Below are 22,598 nucleotides of genomic sequence, written 5' to 3'. Positions count from 1 at the left end.
GGTTAATTGAGGCTTTTTTGTAGCACAAAGCCCTTGAAGTAATGCAATCTTCCAGCACCTCTTTCCTCTATACCTTCCAGTCTCTTTCTTTATCTCAAATCTTCTTTGTTCCACTCTTTTCCACTTTCCTAATCCTGTGGCATCTGAGCTGTGACTGTAAGCTGCTGCAGTAAGGTGTGAAAAAGTAAATGCACTTATTTAATAGAGTTTGACGGAAGGAAGTGAATCATGATGTAGCATGAATGAATCCTGACTAATAAATTATTCCAATTTTTTTTCATTCGTTAATTTGTTAGTTATGTTTAAAGTTGATGCTTATAAAGTTCATTGAGCCGAATTCAGTAAAACAATCTCGCGTTCAAAGATCATCTACTGTATAGCGTTACAGGAGATTACAGACGACAGCTCTGTGAGGAAACCTGAGTGTTATTGAATCAGTATGTATGTCAGAGCACGAGTGCCACTGTAGCTGTGTAACACTGTAACCTGTTTCCCTCTCGCTCTCTTTCTCTCACTTTCTCCACCTCTAATGCACAGAACAGTGGCGTCTTTCTCCCGCAACCCAAAGTGTCGGTTTCATGCTCGTCATCTTTAGACACGACTTTTGCCAGCGGTGTTTTAATCATGCCCGGAACACACTGCAGCACTCTCCACAGAAGAAAAAAAGAGAATGTATTTGATGTCTGGAAACTGAAAACCATTTGCTCAAGTGCAGTACATCTCTACAGCATTCCTTGTTGGATGTTAGAATGTGTGTGTGAATTTATTGTATAATTTTGTTTGTTTGTTTTTACACTACCCTAACTCGGCGAAAGAGTTTCCAGTAACAAGTTGCATTGCTTAATTTGCATTTAGCTTTGTTTTTCCCATCAGAATTGACCCATAACCCATTTTTGGATCTTGACCCACCAAATGTGGACCAGCACAATCCACTATATGGAAAACAAGGTCCCTTTGTCACCAGCACAAATTTTATAAATATATATATATGTAGCCTATGTATAATATATTTGGGGTATATATCTCCGTCTTGGGATGGGTATTTTGGATTCCGGACGCCGGATACATTAATTGAGTGCAAAGGCAATAAAAGTAAATTAGATAATAGTGAAGCAAAAAAAAAAAAAAAGATAGAATATATAAATGTACAGTATTTACAGTATTATACATGACAAACCATACAACCAAAGTAGAGGAAGAAAGGACGCGGGTGGCGCCGAAGAAAAATAAAATAACAAAACCAAACAAAGTCTAACTTTTAAATGCCCTCTGAATCTAGCTAAAAAAAAAAAAGGAAGAAGAAGAAATGAACAGTGTCAGCGTCCGTGACGCCCTAACTAAACTACACTCTTTATACAAAACCAAAAGTACAAGGGGTGGCACTTGCCCCTAACCTAATGTACTAATACAAATGGTAAACCCTACGTGTTGCAGTGTGTCACGTGACTTTCTTTCCTGTCCTCTTCTTCCAGGCCTCATAACTTACAATGTAAACACTTAACAAGCTAAGTTACATATAATGGGAAGAAACGAATATACAGAGAGACTTTTGAACACACACGTGAACCAAGCAACTGAAGCCCGAACCCGGCCCATACCCAAGATCATTTAACCCGACCCGACCGGTACAGTTACATTTTAAGCCCAGACCTGAACCGAACCTGAAGTCTGTTTCTCACAGAAAATACACCTTTTTGCAATATGCTGTATTTTAGGATTGCATGCAGCGATCAGTAAACAAATACATGTAAACAAAAACCGTTTCATCAAGACACAGCAGCCCTCTCAGCAGTCAGCACACCAGAGCAAAAGAGATAAAGTACGTACTAATTCTGAAACTTTGCTGGTTGAACAGGTGTAACATTCACATAAATTGCTCTGGAACTCAAACTTCAAAACAAAATTTGCACAGTGTTGACAGTAATGGGAAATTCCTCTGTTGTTTTTCCCCCAACCCAAGAGATCCCGCTCATCTTCCATGTCGTGTTTTGCTTGCCGTCTGCGGTATGTTGCAGAAAGAGTGCGCAAGAGCACATGCGCAAAGCAGTTTTGAATAAATTACATGTATACGAAATATATAAATATAATATATATTCAAAACTGTTTTGTGCATGTGATCTCGCCCTTGCACACTCTTTGGGTCACAACATTGCAGAGGGCACACAAACCTATGCATATTTACATATAAACATATATATTTATTTATATTTAGTTACAAACCCTATTATGATTTGGAGCAAAATAATTTTTGTTACCAGTTTAACCACTATGCAGAATGGCGAAAATGTGACTAAGATTCCATTGACTAAAGCTAGACTAAAATGCCCAGACATTTAGTCGACTAAAACTTGACTAAACAAAAACAGGACAAGGTTGACTAAATAGGATAAAAACTAAAACGTACATTTGACACAGGACTAAGACTAAAATAAAAAATAGCTGACTAAATTAACACTAGTTTCAGGGAGTTCAGAAACAGTGCTTACTGAAATAGAGAATAACCTTTGGAGAGGGACTTTCTGCTTTGTAACTTTACAGACCTTTTTCATGCTCAAACAACAGCAGCATTACACATTAAAGAAAGTTGAAAATGTAAAAATGAATAATTGGACCCCTTTAAGGTGAAAGTATACTGTCCACATGGACAATAGCGCATGTGCCAGTGATTTGAGTGCTTGGAAAGGTCCACTGGTTTGCACGCTCAACTGTGTGCGAGATGGAGCGGAATGTGGATACCTGGGTCTTTAATCTGATTTCTACAGTAAATCCAATTATATCTGTTTCACAGGGGAGAAAGAGTTGAGAAATTGAACGCTATCTGCATTAGTTATCATCACCTTCTGTGTCATTATCTGCCAGACTCATACAGTACCTCACTTCAGTCGTTTCTCCTCTACCTCTCCTCTCCTGTAAAGATCATGTGTAGTTTGTGCTTATAGCAGCCAGCAACTGCCAGCCATGTGTGTGTGTGTGTGTGTGTGTGTGTGTGTGTGTGTGTGTGTGTGTGTGTGTGTATATTCTGCCTCTGCTGTTAGTGTAGTAGATTTTTTTTTTCCTAGAGGGTTATCTGTTCTCTCAACGACTCTCTCAAATTCCATATGGCCATGATGGAGTGGACACATTCTGATGAAGAACCACTAGTGACACCAAGGGCCACTTGCCCACCCAATAGGACATCAGTCAAATAAAGTTGAAATTTAAATACATTTTTCTAAATTAGATTATTAATATAATTCAAATCTGGTGGTTTTGGCATTCAAAGCAAAAAAGACAAAAAAAAATCATAATCATCATCACTTTAGTCCATAAATATCTCCCAACCAAACAACATTTATTTGAGTGAATTTGCTTTATTTGTTTGAATTTGTTTCATTCATTTAAAAAGCAAAATAATTTTTTTTAAGTTTGTGATTTTATTTAATTTTTTCATATTGACCAGTACACCATTGATTGATTATTCAATTCAGTCTCATTGCAGTCAGAAATTAGCCTAGAAATCTAGACGCACCCTAGCGGCAGCAAAATGTATTTTGCAGCCAGGGCAGTCTAGCAACTCTCCGTTGACATTCGGAGCTGTAAAAACCTAAATTGGGTTAGGCCAATCACATCGTGTATAGAGTACGCGGGGCGGGCTTAACATAATAACGACAGAGTTGCGACGATTCCCTGCTACGTTACTTGAAAACAAAGAAGAGTTGCTGCTTCTGGCGAACAGTCTTTCAAATCGGATTTGGCCGCGACTCTGGAGGACTTGGAGTTTTTCTTTGAGAAAAGAGCAAAGAACGGCACTTAAGTCATTCTTAAAAAAGGAAGATGTGTTCGTAGTTTTGCTGGCCAGATTCAAAAGTTGAATCTATCAACTAACGTAAGCTCTGCTGTTGGGAAAACGCTCTGGTTGGTTGAAGCGCTGTCCTATTGCGTGCAGAGGGAATTTGAAAGACAGCCGTTTATCCCGCCCCTCGGATTGAGCCGTGTCTATGGTGAGTTGCCAGACCTAACATCTTGATGTAGGTCTGGCTTGCCAGGCTAGTCAGAAATGTTCCATATAGTTGGACATTTCTTTGGTTATCTTGCTTTGACAAGAAATTAGGAAGAAATGTCCTGTAATGAAGCCCCTTGAATGCACCATGGATGCTTGTGAGGGTCCATCCGGGAAAAAAATTAAAGGAGATTAGACACATTGGCATGAGTCATCGATCCTCAGCACTGTGGTGGACACCAGAGCTGCCCAGTGAGACCTCCGGTGGCATCCTCATCTCACAATCCTAAGGTGTCAATGGTCATTCCCTTCAGACGAGATGAGCCCACCAAGGCTAAGAAACATCCTTTGATGGCACACTGTGGACTATCCCCTTCTGAGGAAGATTCCAGGTTTGAGGGTCCACCCAAGAAGTTCAGAAGAGACAACATTGATAAAATGCCGACACTCATCTCCCTCTGGCAACAAAAAACAAAAACAAAAAACATACAAGACATGAAGTGGAGAGCTCCTTAAAGTTTACAAAGAACTAGACAGTATGAGCCACTTCTAGATTTTTTTGAAATTATGCAAAATTATGCAAATTATTTTTTTGCAAAAAATATGAAATTGTTCATAGCATAAAAGTACATGACATGACATTCAAAATGTTGATCAACAAAAAGCAAACAAAAACCAAGAGGTAGGTCATATTTATTCTTTTGTCGTGTTTTAGAATGGCTTCAGAATTAACTAGTGAAGGCTGATGTGTGATGTTGTCAGCTGACATCTACATTGTAGCTCCTAATGAGAGGCTGTTCCTGTTTTGTCACACGCTGATCAGCCAGTGGCCACACAGACAGTATTGATCAGGTTCATGGACAGATCACATCTATCACTCAGTCTCCTGCTCTGTAGATCAGTGGTTCAATGGATACATTCAGAATGTAAATGCTGTGGGTCTCCTGGTCTGGAGTTGAGAATCACTACTGTAGATTAGTAATGTCACTTATTACCAGTGGCAGATCCAATGGACCCTTTTCTCAGACAGTGATGGCAAGTTTCCTTAGTTATCAGCATCGCAAATCTAGTAAAGTTAATATTTTATAGTTTTTTAATATTTTATAATATTTTATAATTTTATATTTTATAGTTAATATAATATTTCCTTTTTTTTTTATGAATATACTTTTATAACGCTATACTTTGTGTTATATTACCTTGGCAGTAAATTACAAAACACAAATTAACACTGCTGCCAGGGTGTTTCTAATAAAACGGCAGAGGGGAGGGATGACACATTTCACATCATTCTCTCTTCTGACTGCTATAATCAATCTCTCAATATTCAATTTTCTCAATTTTCCCTCTTTTGAGAGAAAGTCATGGAAATGCTGTCATGGATTTTTTTCTTTTGATATTGGAGCAAACGGGGAATACAAAAATGATATTTGTTGTTGTCTACCGTTCACCACTATAGAAGTTTTACCCAACTATGACTATTTCCACTTCTGAGATCCCCAGAAATGTGAAAAGGTCTTAATAATAAAGCACCAAAAGCACCATAAAAGTGTTGTATACAGTATTATGGGTGAGAAACAGATTTAAACAGTGATTATTCACTGATATTCTTCCCATTTAATGAGTTTGGTTTAAGAACAAAAGTTTTGAGCGGTTCTTTTGAATGAACCAGGAGAGAGTAGTTTGGTGCCACATGTTGTTTGCAAAGATACGGGCCGACCGATTCAGCTGTTAAGGAAAGAAAGGACTAAAGAGGAAGCCTCATCCTCCTTTCATCCTTTTCCTCTGGTTTTCTCTCTCCCTCATTTCTCCGGTCCTCCCCCGCGTGCGGTTATGATCAATGTTTATGCTCCATAATGTTTCCTGACTCTCCCGAGGCATCAGTGTGAAGGAGGGATTGACCCGTCTCATGCTCTGTTAGTGGGCCAAGTTGAACTGCTGTCCTGTTGATGAAGTGCCGGGGGCCGGCTCTTCTCATTACGACTACACGCGAAGCCCAGGCTGCCAAATGTACGGAGCATGTGCGAGCAGTCTCACCGCAAGTGCTCTGGGAATTGAAGTCCATTTCCTCTGTATGCCACCGCACCATAAAAGAGTAAGAAACGCAGTATTACCGTATAAAAAAGGGGTCATTTGTACTTTAGGTTGTGGTGTTCAATGGGGCCCTCAGGGGCCACACCTACAGCGCTGTGGGTTTGGTAAGGATGCGATGTATAATATATGCAGCAAGCCCTGAGTCTGAGAAAGAAGGAGGTAGAACCCCATTACCCACAATCCACAAGCAAAGGAAGCACAGTGTTTACCTAAAAATAAATAGACAGAGTGATCCTCAGAGACTTATACATGCACATTTATTAAATACAGACAGAGGCCGCATAGCTACACATTTCCAAAAAGCAAACATATATGCACAAACAACCCGATTAAGATACACAGACATATACAGACACTCTGCACATAGACTTGGAGGTATACAGGGAAAATGATAAATTTACTGCTAAAAGCTGTTGGACACCTAGTTTTTCATCTCACTCCTTCTCTCCTGAATGAAGTCCTTGGCTCTGTGAAAGGACTTGAAGTGAATGCAGGAAACGTGAGGAAAAAAGGAAAAAAATGATTACGTAACTGTTTCATTTTATACCTTGGGGCAATTTGCCACAAACCCTCCTTCTCCTGGCCTCCCTCCTGCATGTATTTGCCTCTTTATTTCACTGCATTATCTGCTTCACATACCTGAGCCTGTTGCGTCATTCTTTAGCCCTTTTCGGACTGGGACTAGTTTGCTCTGAGGAATTGTGAATTTGTGTTTCATAGGCATACTTGCCGTCTAACTCCGGCATCTTTGACATTTAAGCCTCCTAGAAGTTTAATCCATTGAATTCTTCCACCTTTTTTCTCTTTTCATAAACAAGATGAACTCAAATGGTGAACTTGTACTACAACATGTGTGACTGTGCCCTGATTTTTGTTTGGCTGAGAGGTTATTGCCTGGAGATGTGGAATGCGTTGAGCATGTGCATGGTTAAAGCAGCGTTGCGGGAATTTCCACACAGCTCCTACATATGTGTATTATGGATTTTGAAGTTACAATATGTATGTATACTAGGGGTGCTAATAAAATCCAGGACCACACAGGCGTGGGAGGATAGGTCCCGGCACCGGGCCAAAAAAATCACCCCTCTCCCACAGGCGCCATCATCCTGGTGAGCGCCGCCACCTTCTCGACTTTCAAGGCTGCACAACATCCGGGATAGGGCCCCCGCTAACCCACCCGGCCCAGCCGCCAGCACCTTTAGTCTCAGGGGTGTGTGCGAGCTCCCTCGGCCCTCCGTGTGCTGCAACGCCCGACATTTATAGCTCATTACGGAGGTGACTGCGATGAGGAGGTGATGGGTGGAGGTGACAGGTGGGTTGGTGTAGGTGGGGAGAGCGAGGTGATTTGGGGCGTGATGCAGGAGGAGAGTAGCGTGTGGCTGCTTTAAGGGGCGGGTCGCCTGCAACCCACTGGATGGGGCCGAATGAAGCATTTATCTGCAGGCTGATCTACAGTGTGTGTGTTTTTTTTTGTTTTTTTTTTACAGTACAAACGTTTATGGTACTATTTTTTTCTCTTTATAACTGTGGCCTTATTTATTTCACTGGTTTTATTTGCCTTAGTGTTTATGCATTTGGCTGGCAGCTGGTGTGTTTTATTTGTGCTGTGCTGATGCTTGGCTTTACGGAGTGAGTGTGTGTGTGTGTGTGTGCATAGAAACAACTGGACATGTTGTTCTGTATTTTATGAGAACTTACAGGACACAAATGCCGCTGCCGGCAATAAACACATCAGTTTTCTTTCAAAGCGACAGGCGAGGAATTCCTCAGATCCCCTTTAACCCAGTTACATCTTGCAAAACTTAATGCAACTCGAAAGTGTGTCTGATGTTGCCGTATGTGATGTCATTTTTACGTGCATATTGAAAGTGGAGTCATGGGAAAACTTGGAAATATCAGGGAATTTTAAAGACAGGGAACTTTAAAGGGCTCACTCAGAAATAACTGTCATCATTTTTTTCCCTGATGTTGTTTCAAACCTGAGTGACATTCTTTCTTCTGTTGGAGAGACATGAGGTTGAGTAAAGGATGACAGAATTTTATTCATGGGTGATCTATGCTTTTAATAAAAGCTTAAAAGTAATGAAATTTCTATAGGGAAGATACGTTTAAAAAAAAAAAATTTGTGTTGCTCTGCTCTAAAATATGTAATTGTCTAGATATTGCTCATGTAGATTAAAACTAAAAGTTTGTTTCCATAAAGTTCTCAAATTGGAGCACAAATTGGTCAGAATGTTATCTAATTCATTAGCTAATGTGAATCATAATTATGTCAGAAATCTTAAATGACTGGTAAGGTCATGAAAATTAATGGAAATTAATTGATTAAAAAGTGTGGAACCCTGTTGTTACAAACCCATATGCTTTTTTCCCAAAGAAAGCAACTTTCTTTGTTCCATTATGAAGAATGTCCAAACTGTTCTTTTCCACAAAGTGGATGATTTATATTGCCAAGCGCCAAAAAGAAAAAAGGACAAACATGCATACCATTATTATATTTAATCCATACTTGATGCTACTTTATACTACTAAGCCAGACTTTGTTTACTTGTATGCTAATATATTTGATATTCAGTGTAAATCTTCCCCTCTACTGTAGCTCTCAAATGTTGTTAAATGAAGCAAAAAAAACTGCCACAGAAAATTTGAAAAACTTAACTTCAGGTGAGAATCGCGAACTACACCAGAGGGAAAGATTTAAAGTATTTTCCTCACACAAAGTAATTGTGCACCACATTTCAGGTCTTCTGAATCCAAATGAGTTGTATGAGTAACTTTTATGATACATTTACTTTTATGTATCAGATGGGCAGTGTACATCATTCTACAGAAAAGAGCTCCTCAAACATTAAACATTGTCTTTTTTTTTATGGTGGAAAGAAAGTAATAAGAGGTTGAAACAACATGGGTATGAGTGAGTGCTGACAAAACTTTGGGGTGAATGGTTCCTTTACAAAAACAGCCCTCAGGAGTTTTGAAGTCAGTAAGACCTGCTTTCATGTCTGGTTTTTCCTGCTCTGCTATTGTGGATGTGTCCAGATTCTGAGTAACTGTGAGGGAAAGAAATAGAGTGCTGGTGATAGAGGAGTGAAGGCAATGCATGCAGCTGAGATGACCGAGAGCGGTGAATGTACTAGCAGAGAGTGTGTACAGATCCCAGGGCCAAAATACCACACCTCTCAATCTGCTTTAATTCCCAGCATAACCTACCGGGTGTCACTGAGCCACAGGGTTGTCCCAGCCTCTGCCAATACACACACACACACACACACACACACACACACACACGCATCGGAATTCCCTTTGTTTCTATTCGACCTGACTTCCACTCCATTCATAAAAATACTGTACCTGTTTACCTGATTGAGTGCCAAACCTCGTCTGCTGTGTTTGCTCGGAAGTGTGCTAGTTTGTTCTGATATCTCACGCTCTACGGACGGCAGTTTTATCATGTGATATCTCAGTTTTGTACCGCTGCCCTGGGCACAGACCATCGTGACGTGCACACACTACACACAAACAGGTAAGGTTTGTGTAGAGGAAAGGTAGATCTATAACTGGGCTCCTGTCCAAACACAGTGCTGACCTTTGACCTCACCCACCTCTCTGATATCTGGCTGTGATCCATTTCTCTCTCTAGGTCTCTCTTAAAGGCATGCTAATTATGTGTATACTTAGCAGGGCTGTCAGTTGGTTCAAATATCACAGTGTCATAATTGTTTATAGTAATGCACTAAAATGAACAGATCTATGTGTAATTATTAGATAAGTCAATTTGTGTGATACTCATCACTCATCCCACTTACACAAAACGATAGCATTTTGTTATCTACAGTAAATGCACAGAAAAAATAAAAAGGAAAGGCAAATCTTTAATATTTCCATAATGAAATAAACCTAACACTTTGTTATTAAACTTGCATGTACTGTATGAAGATTGAGTCTCTTCATTTAATCTAAATGGATAGTTTACCCAAAAATGTACTCCCCTTCATGTCATTATTTTATTTATCTATTTAAAGCATAAAATCACCATAGAATAATCCAAATGATTTATGTGCTATATTCCAAGTTTTTTTAAGGTTATACATTAGAGATTTTTTAAGTAATTTACCCAAACTGCTGTGACCAGATCATTGATTCCCTGAGAACTTGATTTTGTGAATGAATCATTCAGATCAGTTTTGTGAACTGGATCAACCAATTCATTGGATGATTCAAATTTATGTTTCGGATATTACTAATATTGAACATGCCAAAGATAGTTGTCAAGATTTTCAATGAATAATGACATGGGGCCGGATTTACTAAGCTGGGCAAATAAGTGTGAGACAGCAATCCAATAAAAGCACAGATGGGAGTGAGCATTTCTGCGGGTGATTTACTGAGAATGTGCACATTAAAGAACACAGACGCAGTCAGATAATTTCCATAATGACCAGTGCAATCTATCAAGAGCAGCGCACATTCGTGTAGGGTCACAAACATGCAGAGCCGATGATAATCAGGTGCGTTGGGATCTATTAAAATAGGCGTAAAATGGGTTAAGGCATGCTTTTTTGGGGCGGTTAATAATGATGCAAATACCAGTAAATTGATTAATGCAAACCTTGCATGATTCATTTAAATACTCTCCTCCCATAAATTTAGCGTCTGAAACGCAAAAAATCTGGCCCTAATGTATGCAATAATAATTGATAATCACTTTTATGGTGGTTTTTCGGAGTATTTGAAATTCAGAAATTCACCTTTTGTGTATGACATACAGGTTTGGAAAAAACTTGAGGGTGAGTAAATAATGTCCTATATCACAATTCTTTAAATTTCACCATATTAACTGCAAATGGATTTACTTTTGATAAACATCTTTTTCCCATTTACCGATCAACAATTGATCCACTAATGACATTGTATGTGTGAGACACTTGATGTGGCTCCAATCGCTTGTAATCAGCTCTGAATGTTCCAATGTTTTAGAAATCAAACAGAATGAAGCAGTTATTGTGTCAAATTGAATACGTTTTTAAACATTGAATTAATCGCACGTGTTTAACTTTGACAGCCCTAAAAAAGTATGTCATTAGATGCAGAGCTTTATGTTGCGTCAGAGAAAGAGCAGTGCGCCATCTGCCACGGTCTGAGGGGAAGTTCACAGCCTCCTCCCTGACATTGAGCACGCATCTGACTGCAGTGAGATCACTTGATAAGTTGCTAGACTCAAGCAATTCCTTTTGGTGTGCTGTAATGAAAAGTAAATGCTGAAGCATCTGTCTTAAAGTAAATCTCAGGGTTTTGTTATGCCTGACTGACTGGCCTTGTGAAAGATTAATAGAGCATGATTTAGCCATGCACAAAAGCCGGCAAATCCACAGAGAGTGCAACTCTGTGAATCTTCCTTTTAACCACCTTTTGTGAATGTCAAAGTTTTGTTTTTTGACTGATCCACTTTAGAAATGGCGAGATAGAGGGGAAAAGCCTCTAATTTGTTTTTCAAATACAATCACATTCTTGGCAGCATCTTGACCAGTCTTTGCCAAAGGCTTGGTGGAGTGGAATGAGGGAGGAGGCCATGTGCTCTTTGAAGGGGAGTGTTTGTGTGTGTTGGGGGGTGGTGGTGGGTGTTCAGTTTCCCACAATGCCCTTCCTTTCCCCTTTTTGTTTCCCCCTAAACATCCGTTTGTGCCTTAGGGAAGTGACTTTGTCAGACCAGTCTGTACTCTGAATCCAGCTTTTTCATTGGCAGACTGGCCTTAAGATAACCATAGTCTCGCTGCGAACTCTCAATCTTGTATTTGAGCAGATCCACCCCATTAATTTTCCTTATTCTTGAACTGGAGAAGATGCTAAACAGACACAAGCAAAATTTCTCCTCAGATAAGATGGTGATTACTCAAATGCAATAAAAGTCTGAGGTGATTAATGACTCCCCCCCCCCCCGTCCATCATGACATATTCTACAGGTTGAGATGAGCAATTTAGACTGCAAGATCATGTTTGACTTTTTGAGATTATTGTCATTGTTGTTTTAAGTATTAATGTAATGTCATAATATAAATATAAATAAATTATATATACTGTGGGGAGAACAAGTATTTGATACACTGCCGATTTTGCAGGTTTTCCTACTTACAAAGCATGTAGCGGTCTGTAATTTTTATCATAGGTACACTTCAAATGTGAGAGAAGGAATCTAAATCAAAAATCCAGAAAATCACATTGTATGATTTTTAAATAATTAATTTGCATTTTATTGCATGACATAAGTATTTGATCACCTACCAACCAGTAAGAATTTCGGCTCTCACAGACCTGTTAGTTTTTCTTTAAGATGCCCTCCTGCTCTCCACTCATTACCTGTATTAACTGCACCTGTTTGAACTTGTTACCTGTATAAAAGACACCTGTCCACACACTCAATCAAACAGACTCCAACCTCTCCACAATGGCCAAGACCAGAGAGCTGTGTAAGGACATCAGGGATAAAATTGTAGACCTGCACAAGGCTGGGATGGGCTACAGGACAATAGGCAAGCAGCTTGGTGAGAAGGCAACAACTGTTGGCACAATTATTAGAAAATGGAAGAAGTTCAAGATGATGGTCAATCTCCCTCGGTCTGGGGCACCATGCAAGATCTCACCTCGTGGGGCATCAGTTATCATGAAGAAGGTGAGGGATCAGCCCAGAACTACACGGCAGGACCTGGTCAATGACCTGAAGAGAGCTGGGACCAGTCTCAAAGAAAACCATTAGAAACACACTACGCCGTCATGGATTAACAGGACGACTGCACCGTATTGAGGGGAGGATAGATGGGGCCATGTATCACGAGATCTTGGCCAACAACCTCCTTCCCTCAGTAAGTGCATTGAAGATGGGGAACGACCCGAAACACACAGCCAGGGCAACTAAGGAGTGGCTCTGTAAGAAGCATCTCAAGGTCCTGGAGTGGCCTATAGCCAGTCTCCAGACCTGAACCCAATAGAGAATCTTTGAAGGGAGCTGAAAGTCTGTATTGCCCAGCGACAGCCCCGAAACCTGGATCTGGAGAAGGTCTGTATGGAGGAGTGGGCCAAAATCCCTGCTGCAGTGTGTGCAAACCTGGTCAAAAACTACAGAAAACGTATGATCTCTGTAATTGCAAACAAAGGTTTCTGTACCAAATATTAAGTTCTGCTTTTCTGATGTATCAAATACTTATGTCATGCAATAAAATGCAAATTAATTACTTAAAAATCATACAATGTGATTTTCTGGATTTTTGTTTTAGATTCCATCACTCCCAGTTGAAGAGTACCTATGATAAAAATTACAGACTTCTACATGCTTTGTAAGTGGGGAAAACCTGCAAAATTGGCAGTGTATCAAATACATGTTCTCCCCACTGTATATATATATCATTATTATTATTTGTATACACTTAAAATTCACCCATATTATACGTAAACAATGTACAATCCTAAAAAAAAATATATAGTATAAAATTATTTGTTAATTTTTTCTTTTTTTTTCTCTATAATGCTCCCTTTTCTGCTGCTATTACTATGGTCTTCAGTGTTACATTATCCTTAAGAAAGCAATAATATATATTAAAACATTTTATTATAATTTTTATATGTAATTTTTTTACAATTTGGTGTGTATTTCAATTTCGTCTGTTTCATTTAATATATCCACCTTGCCCACTGAAAGATCAATACTAGTTGACCACTTTTCTCTTTTCTTTCATCCTCTCTTTTTGTCCATTTCTAAACCATTTCTCATCTGCTCTTTGTAAACCTGACACGTAACAGAAACAACTACAAAAAGGTCAACTACCCTGAGTCAGTAATCAGGCGTGTGGTGACTTACGGAGGCAGTTTAACCAGCCATCCATCAGGAAACTTTATCAGCCCACTCCACCTAATGTATACAGCAAACGCTGGGAAGGGAGGGTGAGTGAGACAGGGTCCAAAATTAACACTCACCAAGCACCAAATGAAAGCAAAAAGGGGCTTTGGTGAGTTTTTTTTTTTTTTTTACCTCAGTGAAATAATTGACCTCAGTGAAATAAAAGTGTAAGTTTATCTTTATCGGTCTCAATACCTTTGCAACAGTCACAAGGATTGTGTTGCCTCATTTTTATCTTCACACGACTGTGCTATTGATCGGAGCATTAGATCTTTTAGTTAGGCTGAGATTTGCAATCAACCAAAGTAGAATTTTTCAATCCCTCTGACAGAAAATGTTATTTTTCGAAGACGGTGAGTTGATTTGGTATATAAGGATTTCTTCTTGCGTTGTCTTCTTAGTGAAACATTCATTATGGTGAACTCTGAATAGTGTAATGGCATTTGCAACCCATGGCCTTCACTGAGATCATATCAGATCACAGTCCGCAATCTTTATCTCCTGGATCATCAGTGCTCTGTCACTAGCTGTTCATAAGTACACTGAACAACCTGTCAAACCCCAACAGATAAGAATGCCTATCTTTTAACAAACCTTTTTTTTTTTTTCTTTTTTTTTTTTTCCACTTATTGTGCAATTTAATTGTGCATTTGTATGTTGTAAAAATATTTGACCTCTTCAGGGTAAGAAGAGATAGAGATTGGATAATTAGTAGAGATCGTTTCAGTCTGCAACATACTAACTAATTATTCTTTTTCATGCTGCTTTGAAACCAGCATTTTAAAGCATTCAATTAAGGGCAAGAAGAAAGTAGGAAAACAGAGGAACAGGGAGAAACGGAGTCCACTTTCTTCTTGCCAATTAAAAAGTTTTAGTGCAGCGTTTGAGAATGCAGAACACAGCGACTAACTTACAGCAAGAAAAATGAGTCCGAAAACCTTACTCAGCTGCACCTGCTGCAGTTTTTATATCCAATGTATGCACTGTGTCAACATATATGTCAAGCATTGCTCCTTCACACACACAACATATACACTCTTGCACACATTTGTCTTACGTACACAGGTGCAGTGTCAAAGATACCTGCAATGCTCCACTTTAAAATTTATGTGGCCTCTGTGCATTTTTGGCTTCCTTTGCACTTTTTACGACACACACACACACACACACACTCACACACACACACACACTAAAACAAACAGTCATCATTAACAAACACCACCTCTCCTTTTTTCCCTGTTTATGGCCCTATGCTGAATTAAACTTAATCTGCTGTGTTCTTCCTCTCTTTCTGTTTATCCTGGTGTCCCTCCCACCTCTGTTCTCAGCTAGTTGCATGTTTAACAGGAACTCTGGCTTGTAAAGCTACATTTATAGATCCCGTATGTTTGATTGTATGGGGCTTTATGACTTTGACCTTGACTGAACAGGAGGGAGAGGTGGACCTCCTACAGCAGAGACGAGAATGTCTGTGTGTACGTTTTAGCCTTGTGATGAAGATGAAATGTGGGACTTGAAGGGCAATATAGTTGACCTAAGATTCAAATATCATTTAATCGTGTATCTTGAATAACCATTTGACTAAAAGGACATTAACACAATGTCCAAGCTACTCTTTTTCAAAAGCCCTATATTTGGATGATAATTGTTTCTTATGGGGATGCAAGGTATTTTCAACATTTACAGGGGCTAGTTGGGTATTTTATTGCAGTATAAATCCAGAATGTTTTTCTCCCACCACCTGCATACAAATTTCCAAACAAATTACTGTTTTTTTGTTTTGTTTTTATTTTTACTTTGCTCAAATAACTCACCATTCAAAGCAAGTTGAATAAAAACTTAAATTTTGCTTTGTTCCTCACACAAAGTGATTGTATGTCTTTTGAAGACTAGAAAATAGTGCATTAAGGACTACTTTAATGTTTTTATGCCTTTTTAGAGCTTGACAGCCACAGTCCCCATTCATTTTTATTGTATAGAAGAGAGCAGCTTGAACATTCTTCAAAACATCTAATTGTCTGCTCCACACATGAAAAAAAAGTAATATAGGTTTGAAATGAAATGAGGGTAAAAAAGAAAAAAGAAAAAAACTTTTTAATTTTGATTGAACTAATCCCTTCAAGAGCCATCCACCAATCACGAGTCATCATTAAAAGTACCGTATGAGCAGCTTCTCTCTCATAACTCATAATCCTCTTGAATCCTTTGTGTTAACCATTGGAGACAAATTTTTTGTGATTAGTTGGAGAAATCCCACTGAGCGTCACCGTTGTTTTGGTAATAAGCAGCTTAGAAACATTTACACACACATTTAGCTCTATGCACAATAGAGGTGAACACACACATCATCTGGACGGGCTGATGAAAAGGCCCGTTACACCGTGTCCTAACTACACGCGACGCGATGCGCGATAAAATGTATATTTTCCATGTTAATCAGAGTTTTTGTCCTAACCAGCCGTGACGGCGACACGCGACAATTTTATTTTAGAAACGGTTTCTATTTTTCTGCGACGTCGCGGCTGAAACAACAAACACAAAGTGTGGCAATGATAATCTCAGGTACTGTTTATGTGCTGTATTTAATGTTCAAAGCATGCAGAGTGACTTTGAATATCATTTAGTGCTCCCAGCTTTGTAGCTGTAAAAGCAACAATGGATAATTCACCTCAGATCTTGAAATTAAACAAATGGAAACAAGAATGTTCAATCTGTGAACAAACAAGTGTATTCTTTGACAAAGATTGTTTTAGTAACTCAGTAGCCTATGTATTTTTAATAATGTTTAAATAGTGTAATATTTGTGAATTTGATTATGTAGCCTACTTATCCATTTTCTTGTGAGTGCCGTCAAGATTACTCTCTGGTGCTGTGCACTTGCCGCGAGACTCCACCCACACGCTGTTCTGATTTGCTGTGGGTTTTAATTGATTTTGACGCATCTCGCCGTCGCGTCGCGTCTAGTGTGGATGGACAAATTATTTGTCGCTGGAATCTTATCGCATCGCGTCTGGTTAGGAAACGGTGTTAGGCTGGTGAATATGCGAACAGGCTAGCTTGATGAAAGATAATAGGCCAGCTGAGCATTAACTAATGCAGAACAAATGTCCTCTTGGCTTCATTGTCAAAGGGTTGCATCACACACTAGCCATGCGCTTGAATCGCCAAGCACTTCTGCAGTCAGAATATAGGCTAGTCGGATGCGGCGGTATGTAAGCGTATCAGCACCGTATCAGTATCATGGAGTCCCGCACCTCTCGGCTCTGTGATCATGCTTTCTCAAGCTTTGAGCTTAAGCCACCAGATCCTTTTCTTTTCACACACAAGAAAACGATCTATTTCCCCTCTCTGGTCCAGAGCCACCCATTCATAGAGCGATTCAGAGGGCCTGAACGGCATGTACCACGTCGGTTTGTGTTTGGGGAGTTCGCTTAGTAACTGTGAGCATAATAGATACCAAAGAAACATTGATATACAGTTACACATGCACATCTGTCAGCAGAACTCTTTGTGAATTTGCCTCGATATATCGGTTTTCACTGAAGATTTTGTAGAGGAGGCCAGACAACTTTACTTGTAGAAAGACTTTGGGCTGGGCGATATGGGCAAAAAATCATTTTAGACTGAATGCTGAATGTCTTTATTTTCAAAAAGTGGGCTAAATGTTCAGTTTTCTTTTTATAAGGCACACAATGGGTAAATTAAGCTTGTAAAGTGCTTTGTTAAAGGGCAAAACACTTTTTGGGCTGGAAAGGCTTTGCTGCTGAGTTTGCAGCAGCAAACAAAGGTTAACACTCTTGGTATTGCTGTTTATAGTGCTATTGTAAATTAGATTTGAAGTACTTTTTACTTTTCGAAGCAACTTGGATCAGTGGCTTTTTTGGACAGTGTTTCTGCTATGACTTGTAGTCTGACCATATTGACCTGTGACAACAACAAAACAGAGACTAAATCTGGGTACTGACTAAATCCCTAATTTGCTCGTGCACGTAGGCATCCTTCGTCTAATCGGTTGTTTAGATTTGAGTGGCTATTTGAGTAAAGTAGTGTTTGCATTCACAATTAAGCATAAATACACAGGTTAAAGACTGCAAGACTTTAAAGACTGACTTTTTTTCATTTTCCGGTCAACTGACCAGTTAAAAGTGGTTCTCAAATGTTTTACACCAAGTACCACCTCAGGAAATATGTGGCTGTCCAAGTACCACCATAATAACCAATATGAAAATACAGTAGCATAGTAGGCTTAACTATTCAGCTAGAGTTATGCACAGCTAAAAAATTAGGCAGTTTTATTTCTAATAAGAATATGTATTATTGCCAGCCACTTTAAACATTGTAAAAACACAGTTTGAATATTAACACTGCACTGTCCTGCTTACATACAGGTACATAAAAAACTTAAATAATGATTAAATTAAAATGTATTGCACCTAAAAGTGAAATAAAAACTGTAGCCTACTTAAAGATTATATTATGAAAATGTATTGTACTTAAAAGTTAAATAAAAACTGTTCTGTGCTTAAAATATTAAGTTAAAAAAGTACTGTATAATTAATAAATAAAAAAATAACACAGGCTGTGTATTCATGAGTTTTTCAAGGCGACCGTTATTTAGAATCACTTTATTGTTTCCATGGTGACGCGTCATTGCTTGTCACGTGACACACCGCAGCCACAATAGCGCTGAATCTGCTTTTATTTCCTTTTTTATTCAAAATACTGTCAATTATTTAATTTGATTAAAATTTGTTAGCTATAGCATGAAATATCTGATATTCCGATTGTCAAATATGTGCAAGTGGAAGTGTTTTTTTTAAAATGTTTAAACACCTTTATAACGATCTCATTAGTTGAGCTACAGTATATGCGCAATGGGCGCCGCCATGTTGGTTTGTGCCGCAGACGCAGTTCAGAAAATCGGATCTGTTGGATTTACAACACGTGAATTCCTCCACTTCTCCCGAAATACATGAAAGTAAGTGGCCAGGGAACTGGGAGAAGAATAGAGTAAACTTTAAAGTTACTTACACAATGTGTATCTGATTTGATTAAAACGTGTCGTCTAATTATAATGGAAAGGATTATTATTGCCGCTTCCATAGACAGCAGTGTGTATTTTACAAACTCTAAATGTATTGTTTTTTTTTTAGTACTTGTATGAATTTAAATGTCTGAAACCTAAAATAAACATTATGTGGTTGAAAACACTGAATAGTGATATATGACAGCGCTGAGCGCGTCCGTCTCTGGCTCAGCGGCAGCAGTCAACTGCGAAAGTACATTTTGAATTTAGCAGTTGATCACGTGATGCACTGACCGTTCTACTCACATCGGTGTGATCGTACACTCCAGGGACCAGCCAAGACTGATCACACCGGTTTGATCGTATGTGCGAAATTCAGTGATTCCTCTGCGTACCACTAGAGGGAGCCTGCGTACCACACTTTGAAAAGCTCATCACAATCTCGTGGCCTGTGGATCATTTTCTCAGTATCCCTCCTCCTAATCCAGATTAGTCGAGGCCTTGCGATTTACACAGGTTTTGAGACACATTGTGTCTGCCAAAGAAGTGAAAGAGCAGCAGCCTAGTGTTGCACGTGACCTCCTGGGTTTTGGGCTTTAGGCTTACCTAATCGGAGTTGTTTCCTGGAAAGAGTGCTTGTTTTTTCTCCAGTGAGCCGGTTATACGGTTGAAAGCTCATGGGAAGCATGTCACATGGGAGGATACATGAGGATACCCTAAGGATACATGGGGATGGAAACGATATGAGTAGGAACAATTATATTTCAGTGTTTTCCATGTGAGTTCCCCAGAGAAGCTTTCAGTGGTTTTGCGTTATCATGCAAAAGTTTTGCTTTCCACAAGAACTTTCTTTTTGCTTGCCCCTGAGAAACCTTTGGTTTGCTTAGAAAACACTTGCTTTACCTTGAGAAATGTTGCCTTCGCTCACAATAAAACATTAACGTTTTGTGAGCAAACCAAAAGTTTCTCAGGGGAATGCAAAACTTTTACGAGCAAACACTTTTTTGTGTGTGTGGAACGTAAAATCATTGAAATATAATTTGTCCATTCTTGTTCACAGATCTCCTTAAAGGGGGGGTGAAATGCTCATTTTCACTCAATCTCCTGTTAATCTTGAGTACCTATAGAGTAGTATTGCATCCTTCATATCTCCAAAAAGTCTTTAGTTTTATTATATTTATAAAAGAAAGATAGGCTGTACCGAGTCTTTCCGGAAAAAAACGAGCGGCTGGAGGCGGGCCCTGTGGGCGAAGCTAAAGCTGTGCTAACGCGCCGAGCTAGTAACAACACAGAGACAATAGAAGCAGTTTTACTCACCGAACCTTTATCATTGTGACTGCTCGATCCTTAAGCATTAGACGATCTGCAAATCCGTCGATCTGGGCTTTGTTTATAAAACAATCATCGTCGAAATGCAGGGAACAAACAGTCTACACAACTCCGTTTATGCTCAGGAAAACAAACTCCATCCACTGGTGCCTTAACGCCAGGTTCTTTGGGAATCTGTGCAGGGTTGTCTTGCCCTGGCAACCAAAAACACACTTCTTTGGTGACATTGGCTTCCCAAAAGCCGGGCAGGGCGCTTTGATGGCGAACTGTTTTCGCTCTCTTGCTCTGGTCTACGAGTGCGCGCGCGCCCGCGATCTTACCGGAGAAGTGCCCTTAGGACCCATATAAGGAAATTCCGTTACATCTGACGTCACACATACCCATACTCGAAAAAAACTTTCCGAAACTTGTGACAAACCGGAAGGACAATTTTTGGCACAGAAATACTCCTTCAAACGTACAATTTAATTTTTGAAACTTTGTCCATGTTTAGCATGGGAATCCAACTCTTTAACAGTGTAAAAAACTCAGTATGCATGAAATAGCATTTCACCCCCCCTTTAAGTTTGTTTTTACGGTGCTCTGGATTGATTAACTTTGATTCTGTCTTTTTTTCGCAGACCTCCTTATATATTGCTGCATTATCACTGGGCATCTGGGCAGGAGAGTGAGGCGGGCTTGGTTTGCGAGCTTCGCTCCAAAGCCGTCCGATGACTGTCTGACTCATCACAACCCGCGAATGACAGGCGTGCATTCGAGGGTGGGGCCCGCCTCAGTCTCACATGATTGGCCGCTGGATGGAAATAAGGTGAATGGAACACATGCCCAAGGAGCAAGACCCAAACCAATCAGAGGGAGAAGAGAAACGGTGAGCCTCTTAAGAACTGATCTCATTACAGATTGCAGAGTTATTAATCAAGCTATGATGTTTGTCATAATGCCAGGTTCAGACTATACAATATTTTTGTTTGTTACGATAGTCACTGGCTATGTTTACATGCAAAACTTTTTTTTCAGTCGGACTGAATTCATTCCGATTGATGAATCCGAACGTAGTGTTTACAAACATGTGATTGGATTAATGTGCGCGTTTATATGTCACAAGCTTCAAATCGGAATAGATTTTTTGACGTCTGCACAGATATACAGAGTTTCGTGCTGTTTGCGCATAATAACTATTCTCCTACATTGGTTCTTTATTTGTTTTAAACAGCAGACTTAATATTTATCCATTTCTGATCATAATTTATCGCATAGTAAAAATTAGTGGTCAACCGATATTGGTTTTTTGATGGCCGATGCCGATGTCTTAGAGAGCAGGATGGCCGATGGCCGATATAAAGCCGATATTTTTATTATATACTTTATATTTATTTTAATCAATATTTTATCAATTTTAAATAAATTAGAAAACAGATCTTTAAAATAAGCATGCTTATACTTTAGATGGCAACTTCTTGAATCTGCAATCCTATTACAGTATTTTTCACAAAGTAATTGTTTAAAAATATATGAATATGTGAATAAAAAGGAAGTAAACACTGTAACATTGCACTCAGTAATCTGGTAATATGCGCACTGGTAATCATATTTTTTCAAATAAAGACAAGGTAATGCTAATATTACATACAGCACACAGTGAAAACGATATGAATATGACACAGTGGGCAACTGGATATAGCACAGCATATTTTAAAATGAAGGATTTAAAGTTTTTCGATCGCGTCTCCTGTGAAGCTAATCTTCTGTTTGCATTCACTCACTTCGCACTCACGACCGTCACTCGCAGTAACACGTTTATCAGGCTACAATGCACACTTCACAAGATATCACAGCTGGATTCCATTAAATCTGCAAGGTTTGTGAAATTAAATGTTTATTAGATATTCAGAGATTTGTTTAAATGATGTAGATGCGCATTTGCTGAATGTTGACAGTAAATGAATAAGTATTTTAGCCTAATTGTTTGCCTTTTCTGTAACAAATAATATAAAAGCAACAATTTACTTTTTCGCATACCATTTACTTTTTGTTTACCAGTTCTGTCTAACAAAGTATTAGATATGACTGACAGAGATCGTAAACTAATGAAGACGGAGAATGTGAGAGCGCTGTGTGATCAGGCTCTGCCGTTCTCTTCTGGCGTTGGTGTTCTCAGTGCCGCCCGTCAAAATAAAAGTCCCGCTTCCAACACATCGGCCAATCACAAAAACTTATCGGCCTTGGCGATATATCGGTCGACCACTAGTAAAAATGCTCCTCCCCGCACCCAAAACCAGTCG

General features: G+C 39.2%; 1 protein-coding gene across 2 annotated transcripts in view; it reads left to right on the top strand.

Annotated features, from left to right (window-relative positions):
• thrab (thyroid hormone receptor alpha b) overlaps positions 1-22,598 on the top strand; it is a 166,096-nt gene that overhangs the window by 109,401 nt on the left and 34,097 nt on the right. For both annotated transcript variants that reach the window (XM_079850511.1, XM_079850512.1), the window contains one exon: positions 20,937-21,184. In XM_079850511.1, the coding sequence (XP_079706637.1) occupies positions 21,129-21,184 (56 nt within the window). In that variant the 5' untranslated portion in view covers positions 20,937-21,128. The remainder of the gene's footprint in view (positions 1-20,936; positions 21,185-22,598) is intronic.

The sequence above is a fragment of the Squalius cephalus genome (genome assembly GCF_949319135.1).
Source record: "Squalius cephalus genome assembly, chromosome: 19".
Taxonomy (NCBI): domain Eukaryota; kingdom Metazoa; phylum Chordata; class Actinopteri; order Cypriniformes; family Leuciscidae; genus Squalius; species Squalius cephalus.
This window is presented reverse-complemented; position numbering and strand designations above follow the sequence as displayed.